Here is a 17,475-nt window from a genome sequence, read left to right as displayed (position 1 = left end):
TTCTTTCATTTTATGTGCAAGAAATACTTCATATATTTCTCCCCAGGAATAATGGGCAAAGCAGATTTGTATAGGAAAATTTTATGAAATGTTTTTAATTTTTACTCAGGTTTATGATCATCAAGTATTCCTCCTCTTTATCTGTTAAAACAAGGGACAGTTTTTGATTTATTCAATCTCAGCTTTGAACAGAAACTTTTCGCCTGGTACATAAAAGAAATTCTGGTTCCTGGAAATGTTTTTTCCTGTGGCCTGTGTGACCGAGTTCTGCCTCCAGGGGGCGCCTGAGACGTGGCCGGGACCACTTGATTCCATATTCTGGGCAGCAGGCACAGCAGGCTCCTGGGGCGCAAGAGGCTTTTCCAGGAACGAGAACCGCACCTCGCACAGCTTCTTGGGAGTCGGGCTGCTGCAGGGCAGTGTGGCAAACAGCACCCCAAGTCCTGTAAATGCCCTTACACCTCCCTGGGGCAGTAATAATCAGCCTTCTGGCCAGGTAGCTCTCAGTGCACACCACTTCCAGACCCCCTAGGGGGCATATTTCCAGCAACTCCCAGGGGGCACATTTCTAGAAAGTTCCACGTGAGAGGCACCACAACTTTACTGCCATTGTGTGAGCTGCTTCCAGGATCCTGGAACAAGGTCAGGATTTTAACCCTGGGAGAGTGGATTCTTTTCCCTGGCGCTCTCTCTGTGCCCTGGGGGTGCCTCTCCCTTGGCCGAGGTGTCTTCCTGGGGGATCTACCCCTGCTCTGTGGAGAGATGAGGGTGGGTTCTGACGTCAGCACAGGGGAGATATTTTCTGGGCAGCTTGTGTCAGCCATGTTGGAGACGAGGCCGTCCTTGGTGGTGTCTTGAGTTCTGTGAGGGACTTTGCTTACGTCATTCTCTCAGCACTGGTGAGGGGACTTGTCTTTGGGTGATCACCTCAGTCCTAAGTGAGGGATGGGGGGAGTGGTTCCTGGCTCTCCGTTCAAGCTCCGTGAGGGGGATGGTTCCTGGGGTGCACCAGCTCAGCCCTCGGATTCCTGTCCCTGAGGGCTTCTACCTCAGCCTGCGAGAGACTCGCCTTGGGGTGTAGCTCAGCACGAGGGGGCATTTTCCCGGGGTGCTCTGTCTCAGCCATGGTGGGGCTGGGCTTCTGTGGTGTTCTGCTGGTCCCTGGTGGGGACTCTTAGTCCTGGGGAGACTTTCGTGGGGGCTCTGTCCCCTCCTATGGGGGTGCTGTTCCTCCGATGCTTTAAGACGATTGGGAAGCTGTCCCGGGGGACTCCGTCTGAGCCGGGTGTGGCCAGGAGAGAACTTCACCTTGGGTGCTTGCTCAGCACTGGGGGTTTGGGCTCTTTCTTGGCGCTCCCGCTGCATCTGGGGAGCCAAGACTCTTCCTCGGAAGGTCCATCTCTGCCCAGAAGGGGGGTTCTCCTTGAGTGTTCTCTCCCAGCCCTGGGTGGAGGGTTCCTTGGGCTCTTGGTCCCCCTTATGGAGGTGGGCTGCTCTTCCTCGGCTACCCTGTCTCAGCCGTGGCTGGGGAGCACTCTGGGGGCTCTGCTCAGGGGGTGCATTCTCCCTCGTGTGGTCTGTCTCACTCAGCCTTTGGGGTGAATTCTTAGTCGGGGGCTCTCGTGCACATTGGGGTGGTTTGCTCTTACTTGGATGCTCTGTCTCAGCCGGTGGTGGAGTAGTTTCCCTGGGTTTCTGTATCTCAGTCTCCCAGGAGTTCTATCTAACCTTCTGTGGGTGGCCGTGGTCTTTAAAGAACTCCTCAAACTCAACACACACAAAACAGACAATCATATCAAAAAATGGGCAGAAGATATGAAGACACTTCTCCAATAAAGACATACAAATGGCTATCAGACACATGAAAAAATGGTCATCATCTCTAGCCATCAGGGAGATTCAAATTAAAACCACATTGAGATACCACCTTACACCAGTTAGAATGGCCAAAATTAGCAAGACAGGAAACAACATGTGTTGGAGAGGATGTGGAGAAAGGGAACCCTCTTACACTGTTGGTGGGAATGCAAGTTGGTGCAGCCACTTTGGAGAACAGTGTGGAGATTCCTCAAGAAATTAAAAATATGGGTTTTGATTAAAACATTTTTTTTATTTGTAAGTAATGTCTTCACCCAACATGGGGCTTGAACACACAACCCCAAGATCAATAGTCCCACCATCCACTGAGCCAACCAGGTGCCCCTTGATGTACTTGACACTGTTCTAATGGTATTTTAAATATCTTCTTGAGTTTGAGGAGTTCTTTAAGATCCTGGATATCAACCTTTTGTCTGTACTGTCATTTGCAAATATCTTCTCCCATTCCGTGGGTTGCCTCTTTGTTTTGTTGACTGTTTCCTTCACTGTGCAGAAGCTTTTGATCTTGATGAAGTCCCAAAAGTTCATTTTTGCTTTTGTTTCCTTTGCCTTTGGAGACATATCTTGAAAGAAGTTGCTGTGGCTAATATCGAAGAGGTTACTGCCTATGTTCTCCTCTAGGATTCTGATGGATTCCCGTCTCACGTTGAGGTCTTTTATCCATTTTGAGTTTATCTTTGTGTACGGTGTAAGAGAATGGTCGAGTTTCATTCTTCTGCATATAGCTGTCCAGTTTTCACAGCACCATTTATTGAAGAGACTGTCTTTTTTGCACTGTATATTTTTTCCCGTTTTGTCGAAGATTATCTGACCATAGAGTTGAGGGTCCATATCAGGGCTCTCTACTCTGTTCCACTGGTCTATGTGTCTGTTTTTATGCCAGTACCATGCTGTCTTGGTGATCACAGCTTTGTAGTAAAGCTTGAAATCAGGTAACGTGATGCTGCCAGTTTTATTTTGGTTTTTCAACATTTCCTTAGTGATTCGGGGTCTCTTCTGGTTCCATACAAATTTCTGGATTATATTATTTTTTTAATTTTTTTAAATTTTTTTCAGCATAACAGTATTCATTATTTTTGCACCACACCCAGTGCTCCATGCAATCCGTGCCCTCTACAATACCCACCACCTGGTGCCCCCAACCTCCCACCCCCCACCCCTTCAAAATTCTCAGATCGTTTTTCAGAGTCCACAGTCTCTCATGGTTCACCTCCCCCCCCAATTTCCCCCAACTCCCTTCTCCTCTCCATCTCCCCTTGTCCTCCATGCTATTTGTTATGCTCCACAAATAAGTGAAACCACATGATAATTGACTCTCTCTGCTCGACTTACTTCACTCAGCATAATCTCTTCCAGTCCCATCCATGTTGCTACAAAACTTGGGTATTCATCCTTTCTTTTTTTCTTTTTTTTTTTTTTTTACAGCTTTATAAACATATATTTTTATCCCCAGGGGTACAGGTCTGCGAATCACCAGGTTTACACACTTCACAGCACTCACCATAGCACATACCCTCCCCAATATCCATAACCCCACCCCCCTCTCCCAACCCCCTCCCCCCATCAACCCTCAGTTTGTTTTGTGAGATTAAGAGTCACTTATGGTTTGTCTCCCTCCCAATCCCATCTTGTTTCATTTACTCTTCTCCTACCCCCTCAACCCCCCATGTTGCATCTCCTCTCCCTCATATCAGGGAGATCATATGATAGTTGTCTTTCTCCGATTGACTTATTTCGCTAAGCATGATACCCTCTAGTTCCATCCACGTCGTCGAAAATGCCAAGATTTCATTTCTTTTGATGGCCGCATAGTATTCCATTGAGTATATATACCACATCTTCTTTATCCATTCATCTGTTGATGGACATCTAGGTTCTTTCCATAGTTTGGCTATTGTAGACATTGCTGCTATAAACATTCAGGTGCACGTGCCCCTTCGGATCACTACGTTTGTATCTTTAGGGTAAATACCCAGCAGTGCAATTGCAGGGTCATAGGGTAGTTCTATTTTCAACATTTTGAGGAACCTCCATGCTGTTTTCCAGAGTGGTTGCACCAGCTTGCATTCCCACCAACAGTGTAGGAGGGTTCCCCTTTCTCCGCATTCTCGCCAGCATCTGTCATTTCCTGACTTGTTAATTTTAGCCATTCTGACTGGTGTGAGGTGATATCTCATTGTGGTTTTGATTTGTATTTCCCTGATGCCGAGTGATATGGAGCACTTTTTCATGTGTCTGTTGGCCATCTGGATGTCTTCTTTGCAGAAATGTCTGTTCATGTCCTCTGCCCATTTCTTGATTGGATTATTTGTTCTTTGGGTGTTGAGTTTGCTAAGTTCTTTATAGATTTTGGACACTAGCCCTTTATCTGATATGTCATTTGCAAATATCTTCTCCCATTCTGTCAGTTGTCTTTTGGTTTTGTTCACTGTTTCCTTTGCTGTGCAAAAGCTTTTGATCTTGATAAAATCCCAAAAGTTCATTTTTGCACTTGCTTCCCTTGCCTTTGGTGATGTTCCTAGGAAGATGTTGCTGCGGCTGAGGTCGAAGAGGTTGCTGCCTGTGTTCTCCTCGAGGATTTTGATGGATTCCTTTCTCACATTGAGATCCTTCATCCATTTTGAGTCTATTTTCGTGTGTGGTGTAAGGAAATGATCCAATTTCATTTTTCTGCATGTGGCTGTCCAATTTTCCCAACACCATTTATTGAAGAGGCTGTCTTTTTTCCATTGGACATTCTTTCCTGCTTTGTCGAAGATGAGTTGACCATAGAGTTGAGGGTCCATTTCTGGGCTCTCTATTCTGTTCCATTGATCTATGTGTCTGTTTTTGTGCCAGTACCATGCTGTCTTGATGATGACAGCTTTGTAATAGAACTTGAAGTCCAGAATTGTGATGCCACCGACTTTGGCTTTCTTTTTCAATATTCCTTTGGCTATTCGAGGTCTTTTCTGGTTCCATATAAATTTTAGGATTATTTGTTCCATTTCTTTGAAAAAAATGGATGGTACTTTGATAGGAATTGCATTAAATGTGTAGATTGCTTTAGGTAGCATAGACATTTTCACAATATTTATTCTTCCAATCCAGGAGCATGGAACATTTTTCCATTTCTTTGTGTCTTCCTCAATTTCTTTCATGAGTACTTTATAGTTTTCTGTGTATAGATTCCTAGCCTCGTTGGTTAGGTTTATTCCTAGGTATCTTATGGTTTTGGGTGCAATTGTAAATGGGATGGACTCCTTAATTTCTCTTTCTTCTGTCTTGTTGTTGGTGTAGAGAAATGCAACTGATTTCTGTGCATTGATTTTATATCCTGACACTTTACTGAATTCCTGTACAAGTTCTAGCAGTTTTGGAGTGGAGTCTTTTGGGTTTTCCACATATAGTATCATATCATCTGCAAAGAGTGATAGTTTGACTTCTTCTTTGCCGATTTGGATGCCTTTAATTTCCTTTTGTTGTCTGATTGCTGAGGCTAGGACTTCTAGTACTATGTTGAATAGCAGTGGTGATAACGGACATCCCTGCCGTGTTCCTGACCTTAGCGGAAAAGCTTTCAGTTTTTCTCCATTGAGAATGATATTTGCGGTGGGTTTTTCATAGATGGCTTTGATAATATTGAGGTATGTGCCGTCTATCCCTACACTTTGAAGAGTTTTGATCAGGAAGGGATGCTGTACTTTGTCAAATGCTTTTTCAGCATCTATGGAGAGTATCATATGGTTCTTGTTCTTTCTTTTATTAATGTGTTGTATCACATTGATTGATTTGCGGATGTTGAACCAACCTTGCATCCCTGGAATAAATCCCACTTGGTCGTGGTGAATAATCCTTTTAATGTACTGTTGAATCCTATTGGCTAGTATTTTGGCGAGAATTTTTGCATCTGTGTTCATCAAGGATATTGGTCTATAGTTCTCTTTTTTGTTGGGATCCTTGTCTGGTTTTGGAATCAAGGTGATGCTGGCCTCATAAAATGAGTTTGGAAGTTTTCCTTCTATTTCTATTTTTTGGAACAGTTTCAGGAGAATAGGAATTAGTTCTTCTTTAAATGTTTGGTAGAATTCCCCCGGGAAGCCGTCTGGCCCTGGGCTTTTGTTTGTTTGGAGATTTTTGATGACTGTTTCAATCTCCTTGCTGGTTATGGGTCTGTTCAGGTTTTCTATTTCTTCCCGGTTCAGTTGTGGTAGTTTATATGTCTCTAGGAACGCATCCATTTCTTCCAGATTGTCAAATTTGCTGGCATAGAGTTGCTCATAGTATGTTCTTATAATTGTGTGTATTTCTTTGGTGTTAGTTGTGATCTCTCCTCTTTCATTCATGATTTTATTTATTTGGGTCCTTTCTCTTTTCTTTTTGATAAGTCTGGCCAGGGGTTTATCAATCTTATTAATTCTTTCAAAGAACCAGCTCCTAGTTTTGTTCATTTGCTCTATTGTTTTTTGGTTTCTATTTCATTGATTTCTGCTCTGACCTTTATGATTTATCTTCTCCTGCTGGGTTTAGGCTTTCTTTATTGTTCTTTCTCCAGCTCCTTTAGGTGTAGGGTTAGGTTGTGTACCTGAGACCTTTCTTGTTTCTTGAGAAAGGCTTGTACCGCTATATATTTTCCTCTCAGGACTGCCTTTGTTGTGTCCCACAGATTCTGAACCGTTGTGTTTTCATTATCATTTGTTTCCATAAATTTTTTCAATTCTTCTTTAATTTCCTGGTTGACCCATTCATTCTTTAGAAGGATGCTGTTTAGTCTCCATGTATTTGGGTTCTTTCCAAATTTCCTCTTGTTATTGAGTTCTAGCTTTAGAGCATTGTGGTCTGAAAATATGCAGGGAATGATCCCAATCTTTTGATACCAGTTGAGACTTGATTTAGGACCAAGAATGTGATCTATTCTGGAGAATGTTCCATGTGCACTAGAGAAGAATGTGTATTCTGTTGCTTTGGGATGAAATGTTCTGAATATATCTGTGATGTCCATCTGGTCCAGTGTGTCCTTTAAGGCCTTGATTTCCTTGTTGATCTTTTGCTTGGATGATCTGTCCATTTCAGTGAGGGGAGTGTTAAAATCCCCTACTATTATTGTATTCTTGTCGATGTGTTTCTTTGATTTTGTTATTAATTGGTTTATATAGTTGGCTGATCCCACGTTAGGGGCATAGATATTTAAAATTGTTACATCTTCTTGTTGGACAGTTCCTTTGAGTATGATATAGTGTCCTTCCTCATCTCTTATTATAGTCTTTGGCTTAAAATCTAATTGTTCTGATATAAGGATTGCCACCCCAGCTTTCTTCTGATGTCCATTAGCATGGTAAATTCTTTTCCACCCCCTCACTTTAAACCTGGAGGTGTCTTCGGGTTTAAGATGAGTTTCTTGTAGGCAACATGTAGATGGGTTTTGTTTTTTTATCCATTCTGATACCCTGTGTCTTTTGATTGGGGCATTTAGCCCATTCACATTCAGGGTAAGTATTGAGAGATATGAATTTAGTGCCATTGTATTGCCTGTAAGGTGACTGTTACTGTATATTGTCTCTGTTTCTTTCTGATCTACTACTTTTAGGCTCTCTCTTTGCTTAGAGGACCCCTTTCAATATTTCCTGTAGAGCTGGTTTGGTATTTGCAAATTCTTTCAGTTTTTGTTTGTCCTGGAAGCTTTTAATCTCTCCTTCTATTTTCAATGATAGCCTAGCTGGATATAGTATTCTTGGCTGCATGTTTTTCTCATTTAGTACTCTGAATATATCATGCCAGCTCTTTCTGGCCTGCCAGGTCTCTGTGGATAAGTCTGCTGCCAATCGAATATTTTTACCATTGTATGTTACAGACTTCTTTTCCCGGGCTGCTTTCAGGATCTTTTCTTTGTCACTCAGACTTGTAAATTTTACTATTAGGTGACGGGGTGTGGACCTATTCTTATTGATTTTGAGGGGGGTTCTCTGAACCTCCTGGATTTTGATGCTTGTTCCCTCTGCCATATTGGGGAAATAAATTCTCTCCAATATACCTTCTGCTCCCCTCTCTCTTTCCTCTTCTTCTGGAATCCCAATTATTCTAATGTTGTTTCCTCTTATGGTGTCACTTATCTCTCGAATTCTCCCCTCGTGGTCCAGTAGCTGCTTGTCCCTCTTTTGCTCAGCTTCTTTATTCTCTGTCATTTGGTCTTCTATATCGCTAATTCTTTCTTCTGCCTCATTTATCCTAGCAGTGAGAGCCTCCATTTTTGATTGCACCTCATTAATAGCTTTTTTGATTTCAACCTGGTTAGATTTTAGTTCTTTTATTTCTCCAAAAAGGGCTTTTATATCTCCCGAGAGGGTTGCTTTAATATCTTCCATGCCTTTTTCACGCCCGGCTAGAACCTTGAGAATCGTCATTCTGAACTCTAGATCTGACATATTACCAATGTCTGTATTGATTAGGTCCCTAGCCTTTGGTACTGCCTCTTGTTCTTTTTTTTGTGGTGAATTTTTCCGCCTTGTCATTTTGTCCAGATAAGAGTTTATGAAGGAGCAAGTAAAATACTAAAAGGGTGGCAACAACCCCAGGAAAATATGCTTTAGCCAAATCAGAAGAGATCCCAAATTGTGAGGGGGGAGAAAGGGGATAAAAAGGGGTTCAAAAAAAAAAAAAAGAAACTACTTAAAAAAAGAAAGCCGATAAAGAAAAAATATAAAAAGAGGAAAAATATATATATATATATTAGATAAACTATTTAAAAAACGTTAAAAAAGAAAACGGTAAAAGTTAAAAAAAATTTAGCAGAAGAAGAGAAAAAGAAAAAAAAATTGAAAAAGAAAAAAAAATTAAATTAACTGCAAGGCTAAAAAATCATGGGGAGAAAGCCATGAGTTCCGTGCTTTGCTTTCTTCTCCTTGGAATTCCGGGGCTCTCCTTGGTATTGAAACTGCACTCCTGGGTAGGTGAACTTGGTCCTGGCTGAGTATCCCGTTGATCTTCTGGGGGAGGGGCCTGTTGTAGTGATTCTCAAGCGTCTTTGCCCCAGGCGGAGTTGCACCGCCCTTACCAGGGGCCGCGCTGAGTCATCCGCTCGGGTTCGCTTTCGGGAGCTTTTGTTCCCTGAGCGCTTTCCGTAGAGTCCGGAGGACGGGAATGAAGATGGCGGCCTCCCGGTCTCCGGCCCGGAGGAGCCGAGAGCCCGGGGCCCCACTCCTCAGTGCGCCCTCAGAGAACAGTGCCCAATGACTCCCGTCACCCTGGCCTCTGGCCGCGCTCTGAGCTGACCGAGCCTGCGACCGGTTCAAGGCAACCCCGAGCTGAGAGTCACTCCTCGGCTCTGTCTCTGTAGCCGGCTTCCCGGTTCTAATACCGGTAAGCTCTGCGACACTCAGACACCCCCGATCCTTCTGCGACCCTGCGGGACCTGAGGCCGCGCTGACCCCGCCTGGGCTTCCAGTTAAGCCTCTGGAGCGATGTCCCTCAGCGGAACAGACTTTTAAAAGTCCTGATTTTGCTCCGTTGCTCCGCCGCTCGCCAGGAGCCGGCCCCTCCCCCCGCGGTCTATCTTCCCGTCGCTTTGGATTCACTTCTCCGCCAGTCCTACCTTTCAGATAGCGGTTGATTTTCTGTTTCTAGAATTGCTGTTCTTCTTCTCTTCAATCTCCCGTTGGATTTGTAGGTGTTTGCAATCTTTAGATAAGCTATTTAGCTGATCTCCCGCTACCCGAAGTAGTCTCAGCCTGCTACTTCTCCGCCATCTTGACTCCTCCCCTCCAAATTTCTGGATTATTTGCTCCAGCTCTTTGAAAAATACCACTGGAATTTTGATCAGAATGGCATTAAAAGTATAGATTGCTCTAGGCACTATCTTTTTTCTAATCGGATTTTTATTACACAGAAATACACGTTTTTATTCTTGCTCTCGCATCCAGTAACTTGGCTATTGTACACTTATTAATTCTTGGTATTTTACATCCTTTTGGATATTCTACATATAGAACATGTCTGCTGTGAACAATGACAACCTCAGTCCTTCTTCTCCAAAATGTATACTTATTATTGTTTACTGACAGTTTTCAGTTCCTCCAGTATGTTCTTGAAAACACAGCAGACACCATGTCTTATTTAAAACTCAAGAAGAAAGAGTTGGGTCATCATTAAATACAACATTTGTGTACATTTTGTGGGAGGGGGAGATAAGCTTTCTTACGTTAAAGAAGTTGCCTTTCATCCGAAGTTGCTGAGGATTTTTACCATGAGTAAGTATCCAGCGTCAACCCATTTATTGCAGTGGCGCTGTGCGTTTTCCCCAGTTTTTGCTGTTTATGTAGTACATTTCACTGATAAATTTTCCAGGGTGAAACCAGTCTTCCTTCCAGCAATAGACCCCAAAACCCCATGACCTTTGTTTTTTTTTTTTTTTATGTCCTGTGTAATTTCATTTGCTAACTATTGTTGAGGAGTTGTGTGTCTATATTCAAGAGAGAGATCTGGGTCTCTCGTTTTCCTTTTCTTCCAGTGTTTTTGGTAGATGTTAGTAACACATTTATATTGACATCAAAGTGAATAGGGAACTCACACCCTTTCTTCCCTTTTCTGAAAGAGTTTGCATACTGGTATTATATCCATCCGGAATGTCTGAAGCACTCTTCAAGAGAGCCTTTAGGTATTCAGATTTTCTGTTTCTTCTTGGTGACTTTTGGAATGTTTCCTTGTTCTAGGAAAGTGTCTATGTCGTCTCAGTTCCCAAATTTGCTATAAAGTCATTCTGGGTGTTCCCGTTGTCTTTCACAGAGCTCCCTTCTGAATGCAGGGCTCAGACTCCTGCTTGGTGGCTAGTATTGTTATCTGTGATAAACTGTCCTCGATAATGATGTGAAAGAGCCATCTTGGTCTGTTCAGGCTGCCATAGCAACATGACAGAAACTGGGAAGGTGGCAGGGACAGAAATGTGTTGCCTAGGGCTGGGGAGGCTGGGACACCAGGACCAGGCTGCCAACACCAGGGTGAACTAGGGAGGTCAGTGGCCTAGTTCAGAGTCAGGCACCATCATTCTGCCCTGTTGGAAGGCTTGGTGTTTCTGCAGCCTCCTTTCTGAGGCACTGATCCGGTTCAGGAGTGGGCCACTGTCTGCACTTCAGCACCTGCCGAAGGACCCGGATGCCTCCTGATAGCAGCTTCCCTGGGGGTTTGGATTTCAACACAGGCTGTTGGGGAGACACAAGTGTCAAAACACAACATAGCTCTCACTATAGTCTTTTTGCCTCTTCCTCCATGGACAGACCTCATTCATTTGCAGCACTGTTTCTTTTCTAACAGAATGTGAAATTGTAAGCTTCCCCCCCACCCCCATTTCATGTGTCCCACAGAATCAGTCATGTGATGTTTGCTTAGAGTTCAATAGTGAGTATTGATTTAGAAGTATGTTACAAACTTTTGGAGTACCTTTTGTTGTGTTGGTAAGAAGTACTTCTTTAATTTCAATTTGTTTAGATATCATAGTCTACATGAAATTAAGGATTGGGGTTTTGGTGTCACCATTGCCAATGTTTGTCTGCTTGAGAAGAAATTATGTTCTGATTAATGAATACAGGATCCTATGGGAGGCCATGGTCAAACCTATCGGGGGTCGTATCTTTCAATCTATGCATTTGCTGTCTGGGGCCTGAGCCGAGGAAATTGGCACATTCTGATTGATGTCCCCCATAGAGCAAAATGATTGTTGGAGGCAGACATGTGCACAGGATTCCATCACAGCAAACGTTAGGACTTCTTGTGGGAGTGCTACAGAAGGATGTAACCTCATTCTTCTGCTACACAGGACTTGAGTAGCAGGTAACTGAGGAGCCCTGGCAGCCACTTTGCAATCATGAGGAGGAGCCAGAACTGGGATCAAGTGACTTCAGAATGCAGAAGAGAACCTGGGGAAGGGACCAGGCCCTTGGCTATATTATTGATGGTTTAAGGAACTAGGCAAAGGAACATGACATGGAGTGGAAGTTCCCAACCTCTGGCGACCTGTGGGCAGCAGGATAGTAGAACGCAAGATTGGCAGATATAAGCAGCAGATTACATTGCCAACAGTAGAACCACCTTGGTCTGGTGGACTTCAGTACTGTCCTAGGTTTGAATACCCTTGAATGACCACACAGTAAGGTCTATTTGTTACGCCATCCCCCAGCTGGGGTCCCCTGCTAAGACACTCAGCCTCAGAAAGCTATGGAAGTCTTAGGACACAGCCATTTTCCTGCCTCTCGATGTGGATTCCTGTGCTTTGCTGCTCAGCACACCAAACCCCATGGGGGGCGGGAGAGGCATGATCTTCTGGAATTTGCCAAGGGATGTATAGCTAGGATGGGTATGTTTCTTCCCAGCTGTGGGTGAGGGGAAACGGCTCCATGCCCTCTGGGGTCCCACTGGCCTGCTGAGATGCACCATACCTGGACTGGAGCACACACCACCGTTAGAGGGGAGAAGGTATGGTCCTGCTCTGGTGGATCCCACTCCTGTTCCATCACCTCTTGCCTGACCGTGCTGCCTTCCCTGACCAGCCTGTGTGAGATGCACAAGCAGGTCAAGTTCCTGATGCTGTAGCTGCATTAACAGGAACAGGCTGTGCCACAAGTGCAAATCTTGCACAAGGGGAGTCCCTTCCCATTCAAGCTCTGGCTCACCTGCCTTTCTGCCTTGGACTTCTACAGTTTCTCTGGTGTCTGGTGACAGAATGGGCCCCAGATGCAAAGACCTTTCTACAGGGTGGTCACTCCTAGTCAGCAGAGGAAGCAATCCAACTGTGGGTGTAGGCAGAGAGCCCCCAGAGGAGCCATGTGCATGCTGAAGAAATGCCTGGCTGATGGCTCAGGATGCATTGTGGAAGAGGGAAGGTACAAGATTGTGTAAGAGCCAGGCCCCACAGGTGGAATGCTTGCATTCTTTCTCACATTTTTCTTTAAACTCCATTTAGGTAACATAGAGATACTATTAGTGTCAGGTGTAGAACTGAGTGATTTCACACGTCTGCACAACAGCCAGTGCTCATCACACAAGTGCCCTCTTTCATCCCTGTCACACACATGTCCCCAAGCCCACCTCCCCTCCACGACCCTGAGTTTGTTCTCTGCACTTAGGAGTCTGTTTTCTGGTTTGCCCTTCTTTCCCTCACCCCATGGTCATCTGTTGGTTTCTTAAATTCTGCATATGAGTGAACTCATTTGCTGTTTGCCTTTCTCTGACGGACTTATTGTGCTTAGCATTCTGCTCTCTAGCTGCACCCACGTCATTGTGCATGGCAAGATTTCATTGTTTTTGACAGCAGAGTAATATTCTGCTGTAGACGTACACCATGTCTTCTTTCTCCATTTATCATTCTGTCACATTTGGGCTCTTCCCAGAGTTCAGCTACTGTCGGCGATGCTGCTGTAAACATCAGGGTGCAGGTATCCCTTTAAATCAGTATTTTTTGTTCTTTGGGTAAATACCTAGTACCGCAAATGTTGGGTCATAACGTAATTCTATGGTAACATCCTGAGAGACCTCCATCCTCTTTCAGAATGGTTGCTTTTTAGTCATTAATGGAACATGTTTCTTAATGCTCCTCAGGAAGTGATGAGTGATAAAGCAGAAGAGTCCACTGTTGGGACCAAAAACCAAATGAAATATTGTGGAAAACCCATCACTGAACTTCCATTCAAGAAAAGGCTGAGCATGGTGCTGCTTTCAGTGAGAGAGGAAGTAGAGGGTTCATCCCAGCCTGAGGGCTCAGCCATGTCCTCAGAAGATGGTGAGGATGCCCGTCCTCCCCTCCCCTCCATGACTGGAACCAGGGCAGCACTACCTCTGGCTCCTCCATGCCTCAGGGTCAGTTCTGTTCAAGGTCACTGTCTTTGGGTGAGGCTGCCATTAATTTCTCAGCACACTGGACCAGGTGTTCACTCTGTCCTTCATGGAGACATTCCTGGCTTCCCAAACTCCACACTCTACTGGTTTCCTTTTACTTTCTGATCTCCTTTCTCTCCTTTAACAATATCATTGCTCTTGAGTCCCACTGTTATACTGTCCCTCATTCCACACTGCCTCATCACTCAGCAAGTTGCTCCAGGAGCTTCTGAGCTCAGATCCTGCTTTCCCACTTGACCTCGTGTAGCCCATTTGTTTCTGTGTACCCAGAGTGACCATGTCCACACAGGAATCAGATCATTACATGCATATCCTGAAACCTGTCATCAACTCCCTAAGCATGCAAAACAGAGTCTCAGCTCCCGACACTGGTCTCCATGCCATGCACGACCTGACCTTGCCATCCTCTCCTGCCAACTCATGTCCTCTCTGTTTCATCCTTGCTCTCTCTACGTCTGACCTTTGTTCCATGGCCCAGGCTTGTTCCCTTGTGTGGGCTGTGCAAGGCCTTCATGGCAGCTAGGCCTCCTCCTCTGTGTGTGCACGGGCCGGCTCTGTCTCCTGCTCCTGGCTCTGCCCAGGGGTCAGCTCTTCAGAGGGCCCTCTCTAAGTATGGCTTTCTGGAGGCTTCCCCTCCTGCTCTTGCTCACATCCTTGCTGACTTCCTTCCTAACACCAAGTCAGAGTGTGTTATTCCCTTTGTCCATTGTGCACTTATTGTCTACCTTCCCCATGAGGATGTTAAGTTTCATAAGGTTTGTGATTGTCTTTGTCTGTTCTGTCTGTCTGGGTCCTTGCTGATCTCCCAGTTTTTGGCACATGCCTGGCACAAAGGAGGAGTAAAGGCTGTACAGATGTCAGACTTGGTGTAGAAAGAAATTGACCTCCTGAGACAGAAAAGATGGATGAGGAAGGTCATTTACTGACTGGAATTTCTAGTGACGGAGTGCCAATATCAGGCATCCTGACATCAAATGACATGTTCAGATTTTCACTCTGTAGAGAGCAATCACAACAACATGAAATCATGAGTGCCAGGGCTCTGTGAATGTCTGGTAATTAGTTATATTGTCCAACTTTGTTTCTGTGTGCATGCGTAGTGACAAGAATAGAAGAGGCTTCTTTGTTGTATTATTTTCATGAGGTCAAATTTTCAGTACTGATACATCTAGCTGGTGTATTCTCCTGCTGCGAAAAGAAATATTAGAGACTGTGAAGCACATGGATGTGCGTATGGGGTTGCTGAAATGCACATCATTGCAGCTCCTCATTCAGTGAGGTTTCCAGAGGCACCTGTCATTCCCAGTATGCACGGGGCGGGGAGGGGAAGTGGTCGATCCCCACCTGATGGCTTCTGGTCAAAATCTGATCTCCAGAGCTTGTGAGTATGGCAGGAGACGGTATTCCACACAATTAGATTCTTTGTGTCCTGACTTAGCCAGGGTCAACAAGGGTGGGCTGATTCACAGACCTGGTAGTGATGCCCTGGTGGGAGGAATCTTTCCCAGCTGTCTCTCTGCAGATGACCCCATGGTCACAGAAATGTCTGTGTCGGGAGATATGCCAGATCAACTGCTGATACCAGTGAAAATCAATATGGAAATAAAAGAGCAATTAAAGAAGGAAATTCGACATTTTGGAGGAAGTAAGTAGGATAAGAATTTTTTATCAGTGAAACCACAGGAAGTCTTTTCCATTCTATGATCCAGACTAGATTCCACTGACTTCTTGAGGCTCATCCTTTGCCAGAACGGGGTTTTCCCAATTAGAATGGTTCCTCTTTATCTTGACTAAAATGTCCCAGTAAATTTTTTTTGTTGTTCTTTTGTATTTCTTTTTTTTTTTAAGATTTTATTTATTTATTTGACAGAGAGATCACAAGCAGGCAGAGAGGCAGGCAGAGAGAGAGGAGGAAGCAGGCTCCCTGCTGAGCAGAGAGCCCAATGCGGGGCTCGATCCCAGGACTCTGAGATCATGACCTGAGCCGAAGGCAGCGGCTTAACCCACTAAGCCACCCAGGCGCCCCTGTTCTTTTGTATTTCTTAATTTGTTATTGTGTACTCAATTCTATTGGTGGATATGTTGAGATACCTAAAAGTAAGGATGGAACGCACAGGTACTCTGTAACATTCTAGCCCTTGAATGATCACTGAGACTCCAAGATTGAGTTCTACCTCTTCTTTGTTCTTCAGAAATATTGATGATATTGTTTTTCTAATATCTCCAGAATATGAAATAGTCTTCAAATTGCTTGAGGGAGTACAAGGACCTCCAGAAGTGCAGAAAAAATTTGCTTTATATGCCATGAAGGAAGCTGCAAGGTGAGTGTAGGAGGAACTGTACAGAATGTTTCACAGAGGGCCAGGGGGCTGCTGGGTGAGGGGTGGGTTTGGGCCCTGCCTTATTTTTCTCAAACCCTGATCCTCACTCAGAGTTCATGTTGTCTCCACTTATTTAGATTGATATTATCTGAGTCTCACTCATTCTTGCAAGCTCAAGGAAACTTTTGTTCACACCCGAGTTTGAGGTGGGCCTTGACCTTGAACGGGCACTCTCTGTATTTACTGGATTGTCCTGTACCATGCAGATGTGTTTTCTGTTCTCCTGTAAACTGAGCTTCTCTTTGTATTTTCCACAGTGCGTCCTACAACATAGGTTCTTTGGGTATCATTTGGTTAATGACTTGTCTCTTTATTTTCAGATATGAAAGACAAGACTTAATAAGGCACTTGAAGAAGGTACCAGAAAAATTGGAATCTGACCAGTTTCTCAAAAAAGATAATGACACTCCAAACTTACAATCCTGTTATGGCAATCATCAGTGAGAAGGCAGATCCAATTGGCTGTTCTGGAGTGTGACCAGATATTGTTGATGCCTTTAGCATGAGTTTGCCAAGAAATTGTCTTCTTGAGGCTAAGAAAAAGCACTGCAACTTTCATGTTACAAGTTTCTGTTAGTAAACGTTGAGATTTTGCCCTAAGCATTTTGTCTGAATGGCTAAACTGGTGTTTTTCTATTTGTTTTCCACTGAGTTTGAGGATATTTTTAAGCCATCAAGTAAATACTTTTCTTTTCATTGGCATGCTCTGGAACTCACTGGTAGTTATGACTGGGTACTGTCTAACTATTTCTTATTCCCTTTGTCTGGGACAACCTCTCAGCAGGTTCTGGTGCTTGTCCTGAGGGGATGGCTCACAACTTAATTCCTGGAGGGTCTGGACCAGTAGGTGTTCTGCCTGGATTGTGGTGTTGAAATATCCCATTAACTAATCACAGATACCTGGGAGTACCAAGAAGAGCTCTAGATATTTCACACATACTCCTTATTAGGCCGTATGGATTGACAATCCAGCTTCCTTTGATAGTCACGTTCCATGTCTCCACACCACAGAGGTACCTCATTTTTGGTCATTGATTGAGAGGGATGAGAATCCAACATGGTTGTTTGGGCAGTCTCAATCTGCATTTCAGGGGAGTCAGTGAGGTCACGTGTTGAAAACATTTCTCCACTTGCTGATCCTAACCTTGTGGGTAAGAGAAAGAAAATTTTGCTCCTAGATACATAAGCAGCAATAATGAGCAGAAGTCTTTACGCTGCTATCCTTTACTTGCTGAAGACAAGAGTTGTGTCTGTTACGGGAACAGCTCCATCTATCTGACCCTAAGAAAGAGCATTCCACTTCCCAGGTTACATTGTCCCCATCCCACACGGCACTGCCACCATGGTGCAACCATAA

At 44.3% G+C, this 17,475-nt stretch overlaps 1 protein-coding gene across 2 annotated transcripts; it reads left to right on the top strand.

Annotated features, from left to right (window-relative positions):
* The first annotated feature begins 599 nt into the window (after nt 1-599).
* Nucleotides 600-16,778, top strand: LOC125091813 (cancer/testis antigen family 45 member A6-like). 2 transcript variants are annotated; one of them, XM_047715806.1, is made up of 5 exons: nt 600-642; nt 13,441-13,621; nt 15,260-15,382; nt 15,965-16,058; nt 16,439-16,773. In XM_047715806.1, exons 2-5 carry the CDS (start codon nt 13,447-13,449, stop codon nt 16,560-16,562), a joined length of 516 nt encoding a protein of 171 aa, XP_047571762.1. In that variant the 5' UTR covers nt 600-642; nt 13,441-13,446; the 3' UTR covers nt 16,563-16,773. The 2 variants fall into 2 exon arrangements, with proteins under 2 accessions (XP_047571762.1, XP_047571761.1); XM_047715805.1 differs by lacking the exon at nt 600-642 and adding an exon at nt 9,097-9,147 and having other exon boundaries at nt 15,176-15,382; nt 16,439-16,778.
* The last annotated feature ends 697 nt before the right edge of the window (nt 16,779-17,475 follow it).

This window comes from Lutra lutra, chromosome X, assembly GCF_902655055.1.
Source record: "Lutra lutra chromosome X, mLutLut1.2, whole genome shotgun sequence".
Taxonomy (NCBI): Eukaryota; Metazoa; Chordata; class Mammalia; order Carnivora; family Mustelidae; genus Lutra; species Lutra lutra.
Note: the sequence above shows the minus strand (reverse complement) of the source record. Positions and strands in the feature narration are given on the sequence as shown.

Excerpts from the sequence above, each read along its gene's own strand:
- LOC125091813 (XM_047715805.1), top strand. The coding sequence starts at position 13,447 with ATGAGTGATAAAGCAGAAGAGTCCACTGTTGGGACCAAAAACCAAATG. Across the intron at positions 13,622-15,175 it reads AGCCATGTCCTCAGAAGATG|CCAGGGTCAACAAGGGTGGG; the intron begins GTGAGGATGCCC and ends GTCCTGACTTAG. Across the intron at positions 16,059-16,438 it reads GCCATGAAGGAAGCTGCAAG|ATATGAAAGACAAGACTTAA; the intron begins GTGAGTGTAGGA and ends CTTTATTTTCAG.